General features: G+C 37.2%; 2 protein-coding genes across 2 annotated transcripts in view; one reads left to right on the forward strand and one right to left on the reverse strand.

Annotated features, from left to right (window-relative positions):
• Window positions 1–2329: 2329 nt before the first annotated feature.
• LOC139949514 (uncharacterized) overlaps window positions 2330–18246 on the reverse strand; it is a 266216-nt gene continuing 250299 nt past the window's right edge. The window contains exons 11-14 of the transcript XR_011787552.1: window positions 17733–17900; window positions 6218–6324; window positions 5108–5274; window positions 2330–4737 (exon numbers count right to left, since the gene is read on the reverse strand). The gene's annotated coding sequence lies outside the window, so the exon portion shown is untranslated. The remainder of the gene's footprint in view (window positions 4738–5107; window positions 5275–6217; window positions 6325–17732; window positions 17901–18246) is intronic.
• Window positions 12321–16791, forward strand: LOC139949756 (uncharacterized). The gene has a single exon (XM_071948291.1). It carries the CDS (start codon window positions 12321–12323, stop codon window positions 14115–14117), a length of 1797 nt encoding a protein of 598 aa, XP_071804392.1. The 3' UTR covers window positions 14118–16791.

The following is an 18246-nucleotide window of genomic DNA, read 5'->3' on the forward strand; positions in this document are numbered from 1 at the left end:
GGGCCGGGATCGAACTCGGAACCGGTGGCTCATACCGATTCGGAATTCAGAGACAGTACCAGCGCCTAACGAATCGCCCTAGCACGTTGGTGCTTGCCAGACCCGGTTTTTAATCTGATAAAGGCAAATGAATCCAGGTGCATTGTGGGACGGTGGTTTGATCACTGGGACGTGAACAACAGACCATAAGAGACTTCAATAGTACTCTAATAAAAGCACTACCACACTAGCTCAATGAGTTAAGGTGCAGTGATTATCACACTTAAAACGACATATCCGAGTTCGAATGCCGGCCTCGCCGAAAAAGACAAATTTCCTTTTGATGTTACAGTATTTTTTTTTTTTTACTTAAAAAGAAATCAATCTATTTACCAAAATACAAAGCCACACTGGAGAAGAAAAATTCATTAATGGACCAGCGTTTTTAAAATATTTTAAGGTTTAGTAATTTATTGTACTAAAATACTTTTTTGGAAGTTAACTTTCTTTCCGGAATATTTAGTTTTTACAAGGTTTTAGTTTGTGCAATTAAAATATTGTTTTATACAGCAAATAGGTCTGCCCATGCAATTATGTCTACACGAAAATGCATATCAATGTTTGCTTTAGGATTTGATTCTCTAATGTCTTCTGAGGCAAGTTTCAAGCATTACAAAAAATGTTAACAACCAGCACCCGCGGCGCAATGGAGGCGAGGGCGGCAGCAGAACCCTGGCCCCGTGCACCCATTCCAAAAGAGATCAAAAACACCTCAAAATGAATGGTCCAACACATCATAAAATATTGTTTTATACAGCAAATAGGTCTGCCCATGCAATTATGTCTACACGAAAATGCATATCAATGTTTGCTTTAGGATTTGATTCTCTAATGTCTTCTGAGGCAAGTTTCAAGCATTACAAAAAATGTTAACAACCAGCACCCGCGGCGCAATGGAGGCGAGGGCGGCAGCAGAACCCTGGCCCCGTGCACCCATTCCAAAAGAGATCAAAAACACCTCAAAATGAATGGTCCAACACATCAAAGCCCCAACACGTGAATTATGTCTTTGCCCTTGCTTGCCCCCTCCCACTTCCAAATGGAATTTCTTGGTTACGTCAAAGACCACCAAAGCTAAAAAGTTACCTCCTGTTCCTTTGCATGCTTAGCGAGGAAACTGTCATAAGGACAAAACTTCTTTACTCTGAACAATACCAGCATCTGACGTTATTGACTTGTTGTTTTTAGCGCTATCTATTCAAAAGCTTGGCTTTCTCGGTAAGTTAGAAAACGTGCACATTTGGTACAGGTTTACATTAAATAAGAGGGCTAGAGTTGGAACCCAAGCCTTGGTGTCAGAAAGGACCTACATAAGTAATAACAGAGGGCGCCCTTTTATGTTGTTGTTAATTGAGCGCGCGCACATTTCTACAAATTGAATTTGATTCACGTACCTGATGTATTTCAATTGCTCTCTTCCATGGGCCTTCCTTGACTCACACTGAGATATAAACATCTGGTTTGAAGCAAGTTACGTTCATATTTCTCCTCCCCCCAGTTGAACACTTCGTCAGCTCAGAAAACCTTGAATTCTGTGCGAAAATTAACAGACAGGATGCAGGCACGTTGTGTTTACAATGGCCATAGAATGTTGGGTCTGGTTCCATATGCGCGTGTTTGGAAAGGGTCTAAATGACTAAGAAGGGGCCAGTCTATAGACGTGTAGCTTAGGTAATAATTTAATTTGAAGACTTTTAAAACCCATTTCTCTAGTTGATGAATAACAAGTTTCATTTAAATAGCATACAGTGTGTACATCAAATCGTAGTAGTATAAAAATGATATATATCCAGATTTGACTAAGTCCTCGCTTGAATAAAAACACACAAAGAAGGCTGCCTTAGTTGTGTATACAAGTCATCAATAACGTACAATTAAATCTGTAGTCAAGTTGTAGTGATGAATTAAATTTAGTGCTCTTGGAACAATCGAAATATTCAAAGGTTTTTAAAATTCAACTGAAACTTTTTGCTCCCTCTATGCTCAACGAAGTTTGTTTTTTTCTCCTTCTGTTTTTTTTTTTTTTCTTTTTTTTCAGACGGCGTCTTCACTCCTCTCCAATGACCGAAACAAAACCGAATGAAACGTCTAAACCAACAACCAGTCAAAAAACAACAATAACTCAATAGCCAAACAATAGAGAAGTAATAACAACTAAGATTACTAAAATGGTAACTAAAAAGTAAAACAACAATAAAGATCAAAAAACGAAACGGAAGAACAAAAAAAACGGCTTGGCTTGCCGATACTGATCAACAGAAAATAACCACGAGGGGAAAACCAAAAACAATTTCATGGCATACTTGTTTTTTTTAATTAAATCAATTCGGCACAGCAACAATTTCTTGCCACTTCGATAAAGTTTGTAAAGAAACCGAACAGGTTTAAATAATAAAAAACTGTTGAATGAATGAACATTTTTCGTTTCAACTAAAACCAACCTGAGAATGTTTATGGCATTATTGACTTTGCTGCAACAGTCGGGTCCCTGACGCCCACAGTGACAATGACAGTTCTTATGCTGATTTCATTAAGTCTTGTTTGCCTTGTTTTTTGTTTCTCTGGTTTGAATTAAAGACAAATAAAATGGTTGCGTCATGATGAATTGCTTAACTTTGACCTTAAAGATAGTGGTAGCATGATAGTAACAGCAACGTTAAACCAGTAGTAGAATTGATGCAAAATTAACAGGGCCCAATTCAATTAAACCTGTAAGCACAAACAAATTAGTACAGCACAGAAAATATTGCTTTACAGGCACTGGTTACACGAATTACGTTAGGTTTACACTGACTGGTGGCCGACTCATCTTTTTGCTTAGCAAAAAAAATTGTTATGCATTTTTTCTGCTTGACAGCTTTAAGAAATTTGGCCATGAATGTAACATGAACACAAGTGAACACCAGCGTTGAGTCCTTTATTGTCTAATATGAAACTTATTGGTAAGTATTGCCCAATCAAGAACCATTCTTAAATCAAAGCCCTGGCCATAATCCTTTCAATTTCATAAAGCCGTTAAGCTAAAAAATACTGCTAAATTGTTAGTTGGCCACCAGTTGCAACACTGACATTTTCTGGCATTTTGGCTGGTCATCTGTTTCTGTTAAGTAAGCTTTTTTGATCTTAGCAATTGTTTATGACTACAGGCTTGTATGCAATGTATCAAGATTTTCTTTAGTTTTCGGAACAAGCCAGAGCTCAAGTCAGAAATCAATCAGGGTAAAAAAATTACAACAGCTACACAAACAATTGGCACGTAGTGTGTAAACAAATCAATACTTCTAAGTAATTACTTAATACCCTCCAATCGTTCATTGATAATTTAAACATACCTTTCCAATAATACATAAGTATTAGCATACGTCTAAAGACTAATTATGGACAATTTTTTTAATGGGGGGGGGGGGTAGTCAAATCGTCTAGATTTCATGAATCGTTTGGTTATTGGAGGAGTACATTCATTCTAATCCTCTAGTTCTCAAGAAACATATCTAAAAGGGGTTGTACATCATTGGTTATTGGAAGAGTATATTCATTCCAATCCTCTAGTTTTCAAGAAACATATCTTAAAGGGGTTGTACATCATTTGTTACTGGAAGAGTATATTCATTCCAATCCTCCAGTTTTCAAGAAACATATCTTAAAGGGGTTGTACATCATTAGTTATTGAAAGAGTACTTTCATCCAATCCTCTAGTTCTCAAGAAACATATCTTAAAGGGGTTGTACATCATTAGTTATTGGAAGAGTACATTCATCCATCATCTAGTTCTCAAGAAACATATCTTAAAGGGATGTAACATTATTATTTATTGGAAGATTACATTCATTCCAATACTCTAGTATTAAAAAAAGCATGTAATAATGGGATGGTACAACATTAGTTATTGGTTTATTTGATGTCTTTTTACATGTTATTGTACCGTAGATGGAAATTTGTAACGAGGATAAAGAATATTAATTAACTTTTACATTGTTTACCCTAATGAACCGATGTGTGTTAGCAGCACTGTGTGTTCAGTGCTTACATAGGATCTATGAAAAGAAATCACAGGCTTTTTACTCAGCATATTAGCTATCAGGCTATCTCGGTGGTCTAGTTGGTAAGACACTGCTCTAGAATTGCACAGGTTGTGGGTTCGAATCCCACCCAAGTAATATGCCTTTTTTCCACAGAACTCTGTAAAGTACTGAGTGTACAGTGCTAACACACATCAGTGTATAAAGGTAAATCCCTACCATGATAAGGCTTCATGGTTGTCATCTTTACTATCCTCATCTTGTGTTGTTTTGTTGACATTCTGAGCAGCAAGGCCATCAACACCAGCAACTGCAGCAATACCTGCAACAAGACCAATACATGTTGCTACAGTTGCCTTATCAGCTACAGCAATGGCCGTGGAGTACTTTGGGGTCCATGGCACGCCTTCATTGCTAATCCAATTCCAGCAGCACAAACTCAGTTATTGGTTGATGCATGAACAGCTTCATCCAGATTCCAGTCAAGAGACTCAAACCCTGGTGCTCTCCTCTCACCCAAACTGCAGCAATAATCACGGCCAACTCGTTGGACTTCTGGCCTGAGTTGCAACCAATGAGTATCCCAGGCACCACAGACCACAGCCTGCTTGGCTCCCTGACGACCAAACTTAGTGTGATGATTTATCTCATTCTTGATAATATCAGTTTGTCTGTCAACCTGTGAACATAGGGAAGCATTATTGGTATAAAAGCTAGCTCAAAATTTTAATATTTGAAAACCTTACAAATACAACTTTATTTGTATCTTTAGAAAGGTTGATTTGACAGTTTTGTGAATGTATTCATGTTCAGATAAGAAAACAAGTATGTCGTTAATTAGGATTTGAAACTTTGCATGGTTAAAACATGATATAGTAAAGGTTTGTGGTAAATAACACCATGTATAATGAGCATACCGGTCAAATTGTCAAGTTGAAACCAACGGTTCTTTTCAGAACCACCCCAATTCACTTAGAGATTATCACTACATGGTGTTACCGCAAACCTTTACTGGAAAGAATGCCATTGCAACTATCACAAGCTCCTACCTCATTATTTGACCTTGTCTCACTGATGCAATACATCCATAGTTATTGTGAATTCTTTTTAACCGAAACAAACTTCGTCTCCTCACCACCACATCTTCTTGCACTTCATCATCAGTCCAATAGTTCACATCCTTCTTCTCTCTGAAGGTATGGTGCATTGACATTAACTGTTGGGGGTCAAGAAGTTTGGGAATGAGGTTAGACTACTAGACTAAAATGATGAGTTGGTGCAATAATGTTTGAAAATGAGAATAAAAACCACGAAAGAGACAGGTTGTGATACCTGCTTGAACAGTGAGGAACAAAAGAGGTCCACTTAATGTATAGCATTGAAAAACTACAAAACTACACTTTCAAATGTCAACACAATAACTTTTACAATATTCAAGAATATGATTTTTCTTAAACATATGTAGAACAAAGCAAACTCCACAGAGTGTAAGCATCACAAAGATAAAACCAAATGCAACCTTTTTGTAACATAAATAATTATCATTATCCAAAGTTACCAAATATGATTCAAACTTGCTCCTTGTCACTGGGTGAGCTCAGGCCTAGTAGCTAAGATCTACTCTAGAATGAGGAAGGTGGACTACCATCTCAACTGCCTAAGTATTTCAACATGATTCAAACTTGCTTCTTGTCACTAGGTGAGCTCATTGGCCTAGCAGTTAAGATCTACTCTAGAATAAGGAAGGTGGACTACCATCCCAACAGTCTCAGTATTTCAATATGATTCAAACTTGCTCCTTGTCACTGGGTGAGCTCATTGGCCTGGCAGCTAAGATCTACTTTAGAATGAGGAAGGTGGACTACCATCTCAACTGCCTCAGTATTTCAATACGATTCAAACTTGCTCCTTGTCACTGAGTGAGGTCATTGGCCTAGCAGTTAGGATCTACTCTAGAATTAGGAAGGTGGACTACTATCCCAACTGCCTCAGTATTTCAATATGATTCAAACTTGCTCCTTGTCACTGGGTGAGCTCATTAGCTTAGCAGTTAAAATCTACTCTAGAATGAGCAAAATGTCATTTGGCAGTGGATTTGTCTGCACTCCTATTTCTTGACTCTAATTAAGACATACCACATGGTTCCTCTTATCTCATACCTAACTCTTTGGACTAGTTCATGCTCCAGCAGTGACATCATCTCCTTCAGTTTTAGACTCCCACACTCCTCATCCTCAAAACACTGAACTAGACTTGAGTTCTCCTTCTGTAAAGAACAAAGATGAGAAAGAGTAAGATGAGGTGAAAGTGAAATCCAGTAGAATTCCAACCAATGATGATCCTTGCATCATGTTCAGAATCTCATTCATGAGAACCATCTGCTGTCTGAGGTTCATTTCTTTCCCCCTTGGACACTGAAAGCTCATTGTACCTGGTTGAACTAAATGGCCTTGCAGTTAATATCTACATGTACTCCACTTGCTCATTGTCACTGGGTGAGCTCATTGGTCTTGCAGTTAATATCTACTCTAGAATGAGGAAGGTGGACATCCATCTCAATTGCCTTAGCATTTCAATATGATTCAAACTTGCTCCTTGTCACTGGGTGAGCTCATTGGTCTTGCAGTTAATATCTACATGTACTCCAGAATGAGGAAAAGGGACTAGCTAATCTCAATTGCCATAGCATTTTATTATGATTCAAACTTGCTCCTTGTCACTGGATCGTCATTGGCCTAGTAGTTCAGATCTACTCTAGAATGAGGAAAACATACTAGCCCTTCTCAATCGCCTTTCAATATGAATCAAACTTATAATTTGCATCAGGGATGAAGAGTATTAATTTTGTTTTTTTACCCATACACCGATGGTTGTTAGCACTGTATACTCAGTACTGCCTCAGTTCTGTGAACAAATATCAGATGGCATATTACTCAGGTGGGATTCGATCCTGCGACCCTTGCAATTCTAGAGCAGTGTCTTACCAACTAAACTACCGAGATAGCCCGGTAGCTAGAGGCAGGTCAAGTCCTATGCATTGGCAGCTGGTACCGCAACGATATAGTAAATGTTTGTTATGATTCAAACTTGTTGTGTCCCAAACACCTTCCTTGTTTGTCCATTAATTTTGTCTAGACAAACATATATGCACTTTGTGAAATTAGAAGTAGTTTGGCATTAGGTACAAGGTCTAATAATGAACATTGAATTAATGCTCCAGGCTCACAATATCGTAGTACTGGTAGTAAAACAAAGTACATTGGTCCCATCCCAACTCTAGAATCAACCCAACTATAGTTGGGACTAGCCTAACTTCAGTATGACTGGGTTTGCCTGATTTTGTGAAAGAAACAGGCACAATGCACCCGGCATAACACAAGTTGGACCAGTCCCAACTATAGTTGGGATGATTCTTAAGTTGAGACAAAACCTACACATAATGCGCAATGTACAGCCAACGAGGTGATCCTACAGTAACAAACCCAAGCCCCATACACCCACTCATTTCATAAGCATAGAACCAGCCAGTGTATGTAAGACCTTAGTGACCTAAACACAACAGTACAATATTGATATTTATCATAAGAATACCCTGCCTAGTTTGAATCTGAAAAGCTGACTCAAAGTTATCCATGCATACTACACTTACTTCACACAACACAAAGACTTAAATATAGAATTTGGTATTTCCATATTTTGCAATGTTCACAGTCAGACTTATACCAGTACCAGGTAGGGAGTGTCACTGTGTAAAAGTCCAACGGATCATTGCTTGAATATCCTACTCATCTAACAGATTGGATGCTGTGTTTCAAGCAATCTTCTTCTGTCATAATTCAAGTAAGTTGATTATAAGATTAGTCAGAATCAGGGATTGAGTTAAAGTGATGTTCTTTGCTCTAGACTAGCAGAGTGAACTGTTTGAAAAGTCAAGACCAAACTAAAGGGCTTTTCAAAGCCAATACTACCTCACAAAAGGATAAGTACATTACCCAACAGTTTACTCTTATTTTCAGCTTATTATTATCAGAGTTGATTTTGTCTGATTTTGTTTAAGGATAATGAGTTTGTTTTAGTAGACACATGAATTGCAGAAAGCCAAATCTGTGGCATAAAAAGCTGATATGTGTATAGGCCGCAGTTGTCACAAGAAGTTGTGTGCTTTCAGATGCTTAAATTCGAGACTTCAAATTCTAAATCTGAGGTTTCGAAATCAAATTCGAGGAAAATTACTTCTTTCTCAAAAACTACTTCACTTTAGAGGAAGCCGCTTCTCACAATGTTTTCTACTATCAACCTCTCCCCATTACTCATCACCAAGTAAGTTTTTATGCTAAAAAATATTTTGAGTAATTACCAATAGTGTCCACTGCCTTTAATACTATTTATTCGGCCAAAGATTCAAAGACAACAACGTTCACAAAAACAGTATATACATATTAAATAAAGACAGCTATAGCAAATACATACCTGTAGGCCCTATAAATCAAAATGTTTTAAAACGGTGTGAAAGAGAGGGGTTGAGTTGAGCAATTGCGCCGGACGGCAATTTCGGCTCAGGTAAGCTGATACACACACAGTAACAAAATGTAGTAAACTTGAAGGTAAAATATCTTAAAATAAAAGGAAAAGAAAGGAAACAAAAACATAAAGAATTCGCGAAATTTTACCCAATAATTTTTCGCGATGTTGTTACAATTAAAAAAGACTGTGCATACGATGTTTGAATTTGATAGAATCTCGGTTTTACATGAGGGAAACAAGTTCCCAAACTCCATCGGATGATGTTATTGTCAATTATCACCCCCTGTAACTCGCCTCCTTGTCAAACAAAAAATAGGCGGGAAGACGTGTAACACAGAATCTAAACTTTAAGGTAATGGTATGAGTGAAAATAATGTAAGGTATTTTTAAAACTTGCTTGCCCGCCCCCCCCCCCACTTTTCAGTAGCGATCGACGCCCTTGCTTGATGCACCACTTAAAACAATCCTCATAGGATTCTGTACCAGCTGCACCACCATTGGGGAACCAACTGTGTGCACAGCTATCATACCATTCAAAACCATTCACTTGAATGGTTTCAAATGGTGTATCAACATGTTTCAAAAAGGCACCAATTGAAGTGGAGGGTTAAAGGAACATGTTGCCTTGGATCGGTCGCGTTGGTCTTTAAAATGCATTTGTAACCGTTTTTCATAAAATGCTTATGTGTAGAAAGATGTTGTAAAAGTAGAATACAATGATCCACACAAACATGCCTCGAAATTGCACAGTTTTCCATTTACCTCTTCGACTAACACGGTCGGCCAGTTATGGGAGTCAAAATTTTGACTCCCATAAATGGCCTACCGTGTTAGTTCGCACAGTAAAAGGAAAACCACGCAATTTCGAGGCAAACTTGTGTGGATCATTGTATTCTACTTTTAAAACATCTTTCTACACATATGCAATTTATAAAAAAACAACTACAAATGCTTTTTATAGATCAACTCGTCCGATCCAAGGCAACGTGTTCCTTTAATGAATGTCTTGAGTTGTATCGACCTTTGCGTACAAATCCTCGCTCCAATGCAGATCCATTTCGCCTTACTTTTCCCATGACTCGTAGTAAGGCAGGAGATCATACATTCACTGTTACAGCAGCTTTAGTGTGCATGAGAACCCTCCTATATTAAATGTGCTCTATCAGTGGATGTGTTTCAGAAGGTTCTCAAAACATACCTTTTTCCGAATTGATTTCCTATTGTTGTTTTGTTTGCATCATGTTTGAAGCCATTGGACCCTTTCGGTACAAAACAATAAATAAAAGTTCACAGATTTACAAATAACTTACAGGGTTTAGAGAAAGTAGTGGTGAAAAACTTCTCTCAAAATATTATTCCATGAAATGTTTTACTTTTTGAGAAAACAGTAAAACAATATCAATTCTCGATAACGAGAATTACGGATTTATTTTAAACACATGTCATGACACGGCAAAACGTGCAGAAACAAAGGTGGGTTTTCCCATTATTTTCTCCTGACTCCGATGACCGGTTGAGCCTAAATTTTCACAGGTTTGTTATTTGAGAATAGAAGTTGTGATACACGAAGTGTGAGCCTTGGACAATACTGTTTACCGAAAGGGTCCAATGGCTTTAATATATTGCTTTTTCTATTATAAACGCTGTGATATGGTTTTACTATGAATAATAATACTAATAATAATCAAAATGACGGAATGTTGATGAGTAACCGGTTTCTGCTAAGCAGGGTTTTTCAGTGCTCAGCAAGATTTTGTACTTACATTTGTATATGCTCTATGAATTGGGATCAGTACAAGATATGCTAAGTTATCAAAACTACTGTCCAGCCGATGCTGCTCAGCCAATGCTGCTCAGCAAACACCAGAAGGGCACCAGTGGCAACAAAGCTTATTAAACTGTTGGCTGGTAAACAGTTTCTGCAAAGCAGGATTTTTTCTGCGTTCAGCCAAATGGTATGATTACAGGTTTTTAGAAATTTGAGCCCTAGGCTACACCAGACAACTACATGTATGTTAGCATTCAAAAATAGGGAGTCTAACAGCTTTTTACAGTAAAAGGAAACTTATCCATTGACTCCAAAATTGTTGCCTCTCCTCAAATTGACAAAGGGGTGTCACAAGGCTCATTGAGTTAGTCTCCCTTCAAATATAAACACCTCTTCACGTGTAAATTTCCAAAGGTTTCAGCATCAACTTTTAACTAATGTCTCTACACCTCTTGGTTAAGAGAACTATTTTTCAGGGCGTACATGTAGGTCATCCAAAAACAACCCCAGTCAACAACCCCAAGCTACAATCCCGGCCAAAATGCTTGGACCACCCACTTACTACATTACAATAAACATTCTCCCCTCGTCCCCCTGCTCAATGTTGATGGGAGCAACGAAGACCGTGCAAGGAAGAGCCAGAAGAGAAAACACTGAAAGGGGGCATGGGGCTGAGAAGCGGGGGCACAAACGAGGGTCGGGATTGTCTGAAATTTGTCAGCGTGAATAAAAAATAAATAAAAACAACTTGGAAAGAAGGCTTTAAAACCAGTATGAATGTGCACAGACAATCAACATTTATATCTTGCTGAGTACAGCGCTAAAACCCTTTGGTGCACAGATACATTTTTAAAAAGCCCCCAAAACAGAACACGTTTAACCATGTTTTTCTAAACAAAAATCAATAGCACCCCCTGTTGACCATCACTTCAAACGAAAACTCAACAATCGCTCGAAACAACCAGATAAGGGCGGTATGTACAGTATGGGGGTTGTAGTGTTTAAGTTATGACTGTTAATAACAGTCCAATTTGACTTGTTTTGTGGTAGTTGCTCTGACCACAATGTACTCCAAAGAGTTAAAACAATATTCAAAACAGCAAGGATGTTATTTTTGTAGGGGGTGTCAATGTTTCTTTCTTGCTGAGACTGTGCAAGGAGAGCCAACATTGAAAGGGGCCATGGGGCCATGGTGCGCAGGCCGGGATTGTAGATCACAACTGGTCCAAAATTCCTGTACCCTTTTTATTTTAGCTCTCAAATCTGCCTAGTAACAGTAAAGGATTCTTTAGGGTCTGAAAAATATTCATGAGGCAGTTGTTCTGTTGTCTATCTATTTGGAGAGGGGGGGGGGGAATAAGTGCGCCTTTTAAGGAAGGAAACAAAGTAGCACTCTCTATATTTAACCAAAGACAAGAATATTTGTATGGATCATTTTGCAGACTATGATTTGTTTTGGTGCATGCCATATTTGAAATCAAACTGGCTAAGTGGTTTCTTTTCCTATCTTTCACCTTTGTGGACCCTGATTCAAATCATCGCCCAAGGCCTTGCATGTGGCATGTGTTTTGTGTCCCTACCTCATTATATGGGTTTTCCCTGACTGGGGTTTCCCTCCCACATCTCCAACTTTACATACCTGCTCAAGTATTGCAACCTGCAAAAGAGGCATCAAGTCTTATACTTCTTTGATCTTGTGATATGTCTGTAACTGTATTGACATGCAGTTTAGGGTGACAGTGTAAATTACCTATGTGATTGGTCATCATAGAACGTAGAACAAAAATCAAAACTAGTCATGAAATCAGTCAATTTAAAAATCTTTAACTTCATGCCCAGGATTGTAATATGTTCATGAAAACACGTCTTGCATTGATGAGGAAAGTACTGGGTTATGTAGAAGGATCTCATCAAATTGAGTCAATTTCTTGTGTTCTTAACAGATCGTCATTGAAGCAACTTCCAACAAAATGGCATCAAATATAACAGCTGAGTCAGTGCTAACAAAGATAAGTCAGGATCATCTTGAATGTCCAATTTGCGGTGGACGCTTCAAGCAACCCAAACTACTGGAATGTTCTCATTCATTTTGTCTTGAATGCCTTCAAAAACTCAGACAGAATAGTCCAAGTACTACAATGCTTTCATGTCCAGTGTGTAGGCAGGAAACTCTAACAATTGAAAATGGCATTGATGACCTGAAAACAGATTTTAAATCCATTTCCCTGATAGAAGCAATTGAAACACAGGAAGCCCGACTGAAACAGCAGCAAGGAAAACAAGTACCCAGTCAGGAGTTTGTTTCCAAGTGTAGCAAGCATACTGGCAAGGATCTTATCCTGTATTGTGAAACATGCAAGAAACTGATATGTTCAACTTGCATTGCTAAAGACCACAGAACGCACCCTGTAATAGAACTGAGTGAAGCTTCAGACAAAAGTAAACAACATGCCACAGAACTTCTAGCAGAACTAAGACAGAGAATCAAAACCTTCAACAATGCCATTCAAGAAATAGACATGTCCCGTAAGACACTAGACTCTATGTTTGCTGCTACCAAAGAGAAAATCACAAAGAAGGCTGATGAGGAGATTGCCAAGGTAGCTGCCGGGATCAGAGCGGAGAAGCAGAAACTGATGCAAGAGGCAGAACAGATTTATGAAGACAGAGTCAAGACAATGGAAACTGCACGAGCTACAAACAGCAAAGAGATAAACAAAGCAGAGCACAAGCAGGATGAGGTAAATCAACTCATGGATCAACGGATCAAGATTGTACATCACATAGAACAACTCTTACAAGAGCTCAAAGAATACAGAGAGAAGAAATCAACAAAAGTAACAGATGGGTTGATTTATATGGACTTTAAAGAAGACCAGAACTCTCTAGGGAGACTGGTGCTGAAAGATGACCAAGTAGAATCAACAAATTCTGCTCAGGCTAGAAAGCCACCATTTCAATCCATGAAACACTTCAAACAAGATAAATGGACATTACAACAAGAAATTAATAAATACATGAAACAACAGATGGTGGAGATTAGTGCAAGGGATGTTGCAGCATACTCTAACAGTGATATTGTTGTGGCAGATTGGAATAATACCAGCTTGATTACAATACCAGCAGAGAGCAACCCTCAATCCTATGTTGTCTCACAAAAACTATCAATCCAAGGTATTACCAAACCAATCAGTTTGGCTGTGAATAAAAATGATGAGCTCATTGTTCTATATGATGAAACAGTCAAGATCTTCAGCAGGAATTATCAGCTCCTCCATCAGTTCAATCCAGGCAGTAAACCATCATGTATTGCAGTGGATGACAACAATCTGATAGCAGTGGGTTATCTTGTCAATGGAAAGATCTCCCTACACAAACCAGATGGATCCCTCATCAGAAGACTGTCTGCTCCTCGAATTGGTGGATACTTGACTAACCACCAACAGCAACTCATCTACACCACCACCAACCGGAAAGTCAATAAGTTGGTATCAGTAACCTACTATGGTGGAATGGTATTCTCAGTAGATATCAATCAGTCTGGGTGGCCTTATGGTGTGTGTTGTGACAAGGATGGTAGCATCTATGTTGCTGTACAGAGAGACCCATTCTCATCATCAGGTAATATCCATCATTATAGTCCTGATGGCAAGTACATTGGATGTATCATCAAGGATTGTGCTTGTCCCTTAGGTCTCACATTTGCACCAGCTGGTGATCTGGTTGTGGCTACAAACAGTTCAGTTCAAATCTATCAGCATGAGTAAAGACATCAACAAACATTATGCTGGACCACAATAACATTCAAGCTGAAATAAGCATTTAACAACATAAAAATGTGGATGTTTTTCAAAAACATCTTCAATTTTATATTCTCATAAATTTCAGAAAGAGTGATAACATTTTTGACATACAATTATAATTGTTTTTAAGGGGAAACAAAACATTTCATTGAACCATTTCAACCAACCTGAGCAGATTGCAGAAGCAAATTCAGTCAACTCACAAAAAAATGTACATTTTGGTAGGAATACAATCTTTACATAGTATGTAATTGATTATTGATCTCTAGAAAATCAATCCTTTTAATGTTGTTATGTCATTTCAGTGACTTACCTCCTCCCCTTCTACCATTAGGCAACATTCACATCAGAATTGAAATAATTCACTGAAAATAACAACCTCTTGCTCTGATTGGTCTATTGTTTGCATGATCTAATGATATATTTTCCCAACCACTACTTGTGAAAGGAATGTTCAAAGGATACAAAATTTCTATAAAAAATGCATTTACACAGAGTTGTACACTACAAATTCATTGTAAATATCCATGTTGAACTGCAGAGAGGTGCAGATCTGTGTACAAAATGAGGTATCACTCTGTAACCATGAGTCAGTTGCAAACAATGTAATTGAGTGACCTAAATTATGTAGTTATAATTATTAAACAAAAGCAATGTATGTATTAACAAAATATACATATTTGGTTTTATTTGGTCTCAAATTATGTAAAATACATATTTGAGAGAACATGTATTTGTTTTCTATTTTCATTTCACTCCATCACCATGAACCAGCAATTTTACTTCTGGTTTATGGTAATAGAGTGACATTTATACAATTACATAATTGTTTAATAAAAGAGAGAGTTTGCAAGCAATGTGTACAGATACAGATATGATAAACAACATTCTTCCCAGTTAGATTTGTAAAAGATTTTGTTCGCAATCATAGATTCATGTATCAGGTCTTGGCCAAAGTATGGTTCAAAAACTATTTTGTGTTTGCTCTGTTTACATTGGAGAATTTAAGTGAGTAGTCTTTTTTATTTAACTGATCATTTTTAGACCCACATATAAAACTCTTGTAAAGAAAGTTTCCAGCAAGCGAGTCAAGAATAAAGATGCCTCTTTGTTATGCTGCATATCAACAATAATTTGCTTATGAATACAAGCAATACCAGGGAAAATGTTTTAATCCAGGACAAAATTACAACTAAATCAGCAAAACAGTATCCATTCTGGACATACATACATGTGTATGAGCTCCAGTATCTGTTGTTAACATGCATGAAAAACACCGAAGCAACATTTACGCATCACATGAACACATAAAGTGTTGACATATCAGTATCTGAAGCATTGCTAAACAACTCAAATGTAATTTGTTTAAAGGGAAGGTGCACGTTTGGTAAATGTCAAAGACCAGTCTTCGCACTTGGTGTATCCCGTCATAACCATAAAATAACAAGCCTGTGAAAATTTGGGCTCAATTGGTCATTGAAGTTGCGAGAAATTGATCAAAGAAAAAACACCCTTGTTGGACAAATTTGTGTGCTTTCAGATAAGAATAAAAGACTTCTAGCTAGAAGTCTTTTGTTATTTTAGAGAGAAATTACCTTTTTCTCAAAAACTACGTTACTTCAGAGGGAGTCGTTTCCCACAATGTTTTATACTATCAACAGCTCTCTAATGCTCGTTACCAAGTCAGTTTTTAAGTTAATGTTTGTCTTGAGTAATTACCAAGCATGTACCTTCCCTTTAAAAAAAAAAAATTCAGATTTGTAAAGCAGAACCATATAAATTGTGTTTCAAATGTTGTAGAGTTTAGTTTCTTTTAAATAGCACTGGACATGTTTGGTTATTACTAAAATGCAAACTTTTTTAACAAGCACCGGGGAGCTGTTGATAGCGAAAACATTGTGAGAAACGACTCCCTCAGAAGAAACATATTTTTGAGAAGAAAGTTATGACTCACTAAAAATTTTGAATCTGAGAAAGAGTTCAGGAATGAAGCCTTTTTCAGGCATCTGAAAGCACGCATTTGTGCAACATAGGTGTTTTTTCGTTGATTTATTTCCTTGCAACTTCCATGACCAATTGAGTCCATATTTCTGAGATTTGTTATTTCATGCACACGTTGGAATACACAAGTGGGAATCGTGGTCTTTGATTTTAGCAAAAGTTTCCAGTTCCTTTAAGTCTTACATGTACAGATGTACATGTAGTCTTTGTGAATATTTTTTTGCAGTTTTTATTACTGTGGATTTTTTAAGTTCTATTTTACTTTAATTTTAATATGTAATATTAGGTTTTCTTAAGTCTTTTTTTTTCTCTTGTCGTTCCTATTCAGTACAATAAATGGATTATGGTAAAGGAGTGACATTATACTTATGCAAGTAATTACTAATTTTTACTTAATTAACAATTTTTAAATTAGATTAAATGGAAAAAAAAAAACACTGTGAAGTTCTTATTGAAATCATTTTAACTTCTGAAGTCTTATCTAGTTAACTCTTTCAGTACTCGCTTTTTGAGGTTTTTCGTCATCCAGTGCCCCCCTCCCCCCAAAAAATAAAATAAAATAAAATAATAGATCACCTCAATTTGCTTGCTTACAGAAACGTATCTCAAAATGCAGAAATAAATCTGACTATGTCAGCATTTCAAAGAGTACAGCTATTTACCATCATTCAGTGTACTACATGTATGTACAGTACCTGATAACAGACCTAGATGTACTTCAAACTGTTTTTGTATTTAAAGTCCATGTTCATTACCAGCAGCCATACTCCAATAAACTGATAATCTGGCCATTGATCATTATAAATGGTTGTTTGTCTGATCTTTGACTTTAACAGCAAGTAGCTCTAGTGCACAGTATACATTGCCCTGTACTGACACGTACATGTTTTTTAATCTTAAAAGCACTCAGGACACCTTTGGTAATTGTCAAAGACCAGTCTTCTCACTTGAGGACACCGTTTCTCAAAATGTTTTAAACTATCAACAGCTCATGCTCTAACAGTTATGCTCTAACGAGGGCAACTCTGGGTAGAATTTGAGGAAGTAGAAACCATTTACAGTTATGAGAAGTAAGGATAGACTTGAGAAATAAATATCAATATTATTCACATATTATTTACAAAGTCATCACGGAGACAATTGGTTCCACATTATTTGGGGATAAATGGTGATATATTTTACCAAACCTACAGTACCTTGAAGTGAAACATTTCTCAAAATGCATTACACTATCCAAAGTTGCTGTACTTTTTGTTGTAAGTTTTTATTACCATTAATCTTTTAGAGTCATTACCAAAACAAATACAGATCCTAAACAAGAAGATCAAAATCTAAACTCGCGACAAAAGACGTGGTTTGCTTTGTTATGGTTTGCTTTGTTATGCTGTTCCAAAACTGCTGCCTAGCTGTACTTGGCTTAATTAACAAACGAAACTACCATTACAATCAAAAGCAGGCCTCGACCTCTACAGAGGCTATGAATAAAAATGTCTGTGACAAACAAGAAGATCTGTTAGTCTGTGAGGAGAGATGTCAGCATGAAATAAACATTGACAGTAAATGCTGACTATCGCTTACCTCTCATTGTGAGCTTTCTGTTTCTTGAACATCTTCAACTCTCCCTGTAGTGTCTTCAGAGCTTCACTGCCAGAGTCTTCAGCATCTACCCTGGGAGTCTGAGACTGAGTAGGATCTTATGGGTCTAGGGTTACCATGGTTATGGGCATCCAAGATGAGGAGCAAAGCCTGAGATAAAAGAAGATCAGAGTAAAGAAGAAAGGTTCAAATAAGGGATTTTTTTAAACTGTTTAAACTGCAGGTTTCATTGTGAATGTGCATGTACATGTATGGGTAATACACTAATTACATGCAAAAGAAATGATTTGTACAAAACAATAATGATGTCTACGCTCTGTGATGAAATTAAGCGCAAAGCGCAAAGTCTTTCATAGTAAACAACCGAAGAGAAAGTCTTGTTTTTTGTTTTTGTTTGTTTAAACAGCTCTGGAATTTATTTTTGAAACCTTTAAACATTTTTAATACTTGACTTTTGTGGCTACCTTAAAATAACTCAAGCAAGCAGCAAACAGCA

Source organism: Asterias amurensis, chromosome 17, assembly GCF_032118995.1.
Source record: "Asterias amurensis chromosome 17, ASM3211899v1".
Classification (NCBI taxonomy): Eukaryota; Metazoa; Echinodermata; class Asteroidea; order Forcipulatida; family Asteriidae; genus Asterias; species Asterias amurensis.

Excerpts from the sequence above, each read along its gene's own strand:
- LOC139949756 (XM_071948291.1), top strand. The coding sequence starts at position 12,321 with ATGGCATCAAATATAACAGCTGAGTCAGTGCTAACAAAGATAAGTCAG.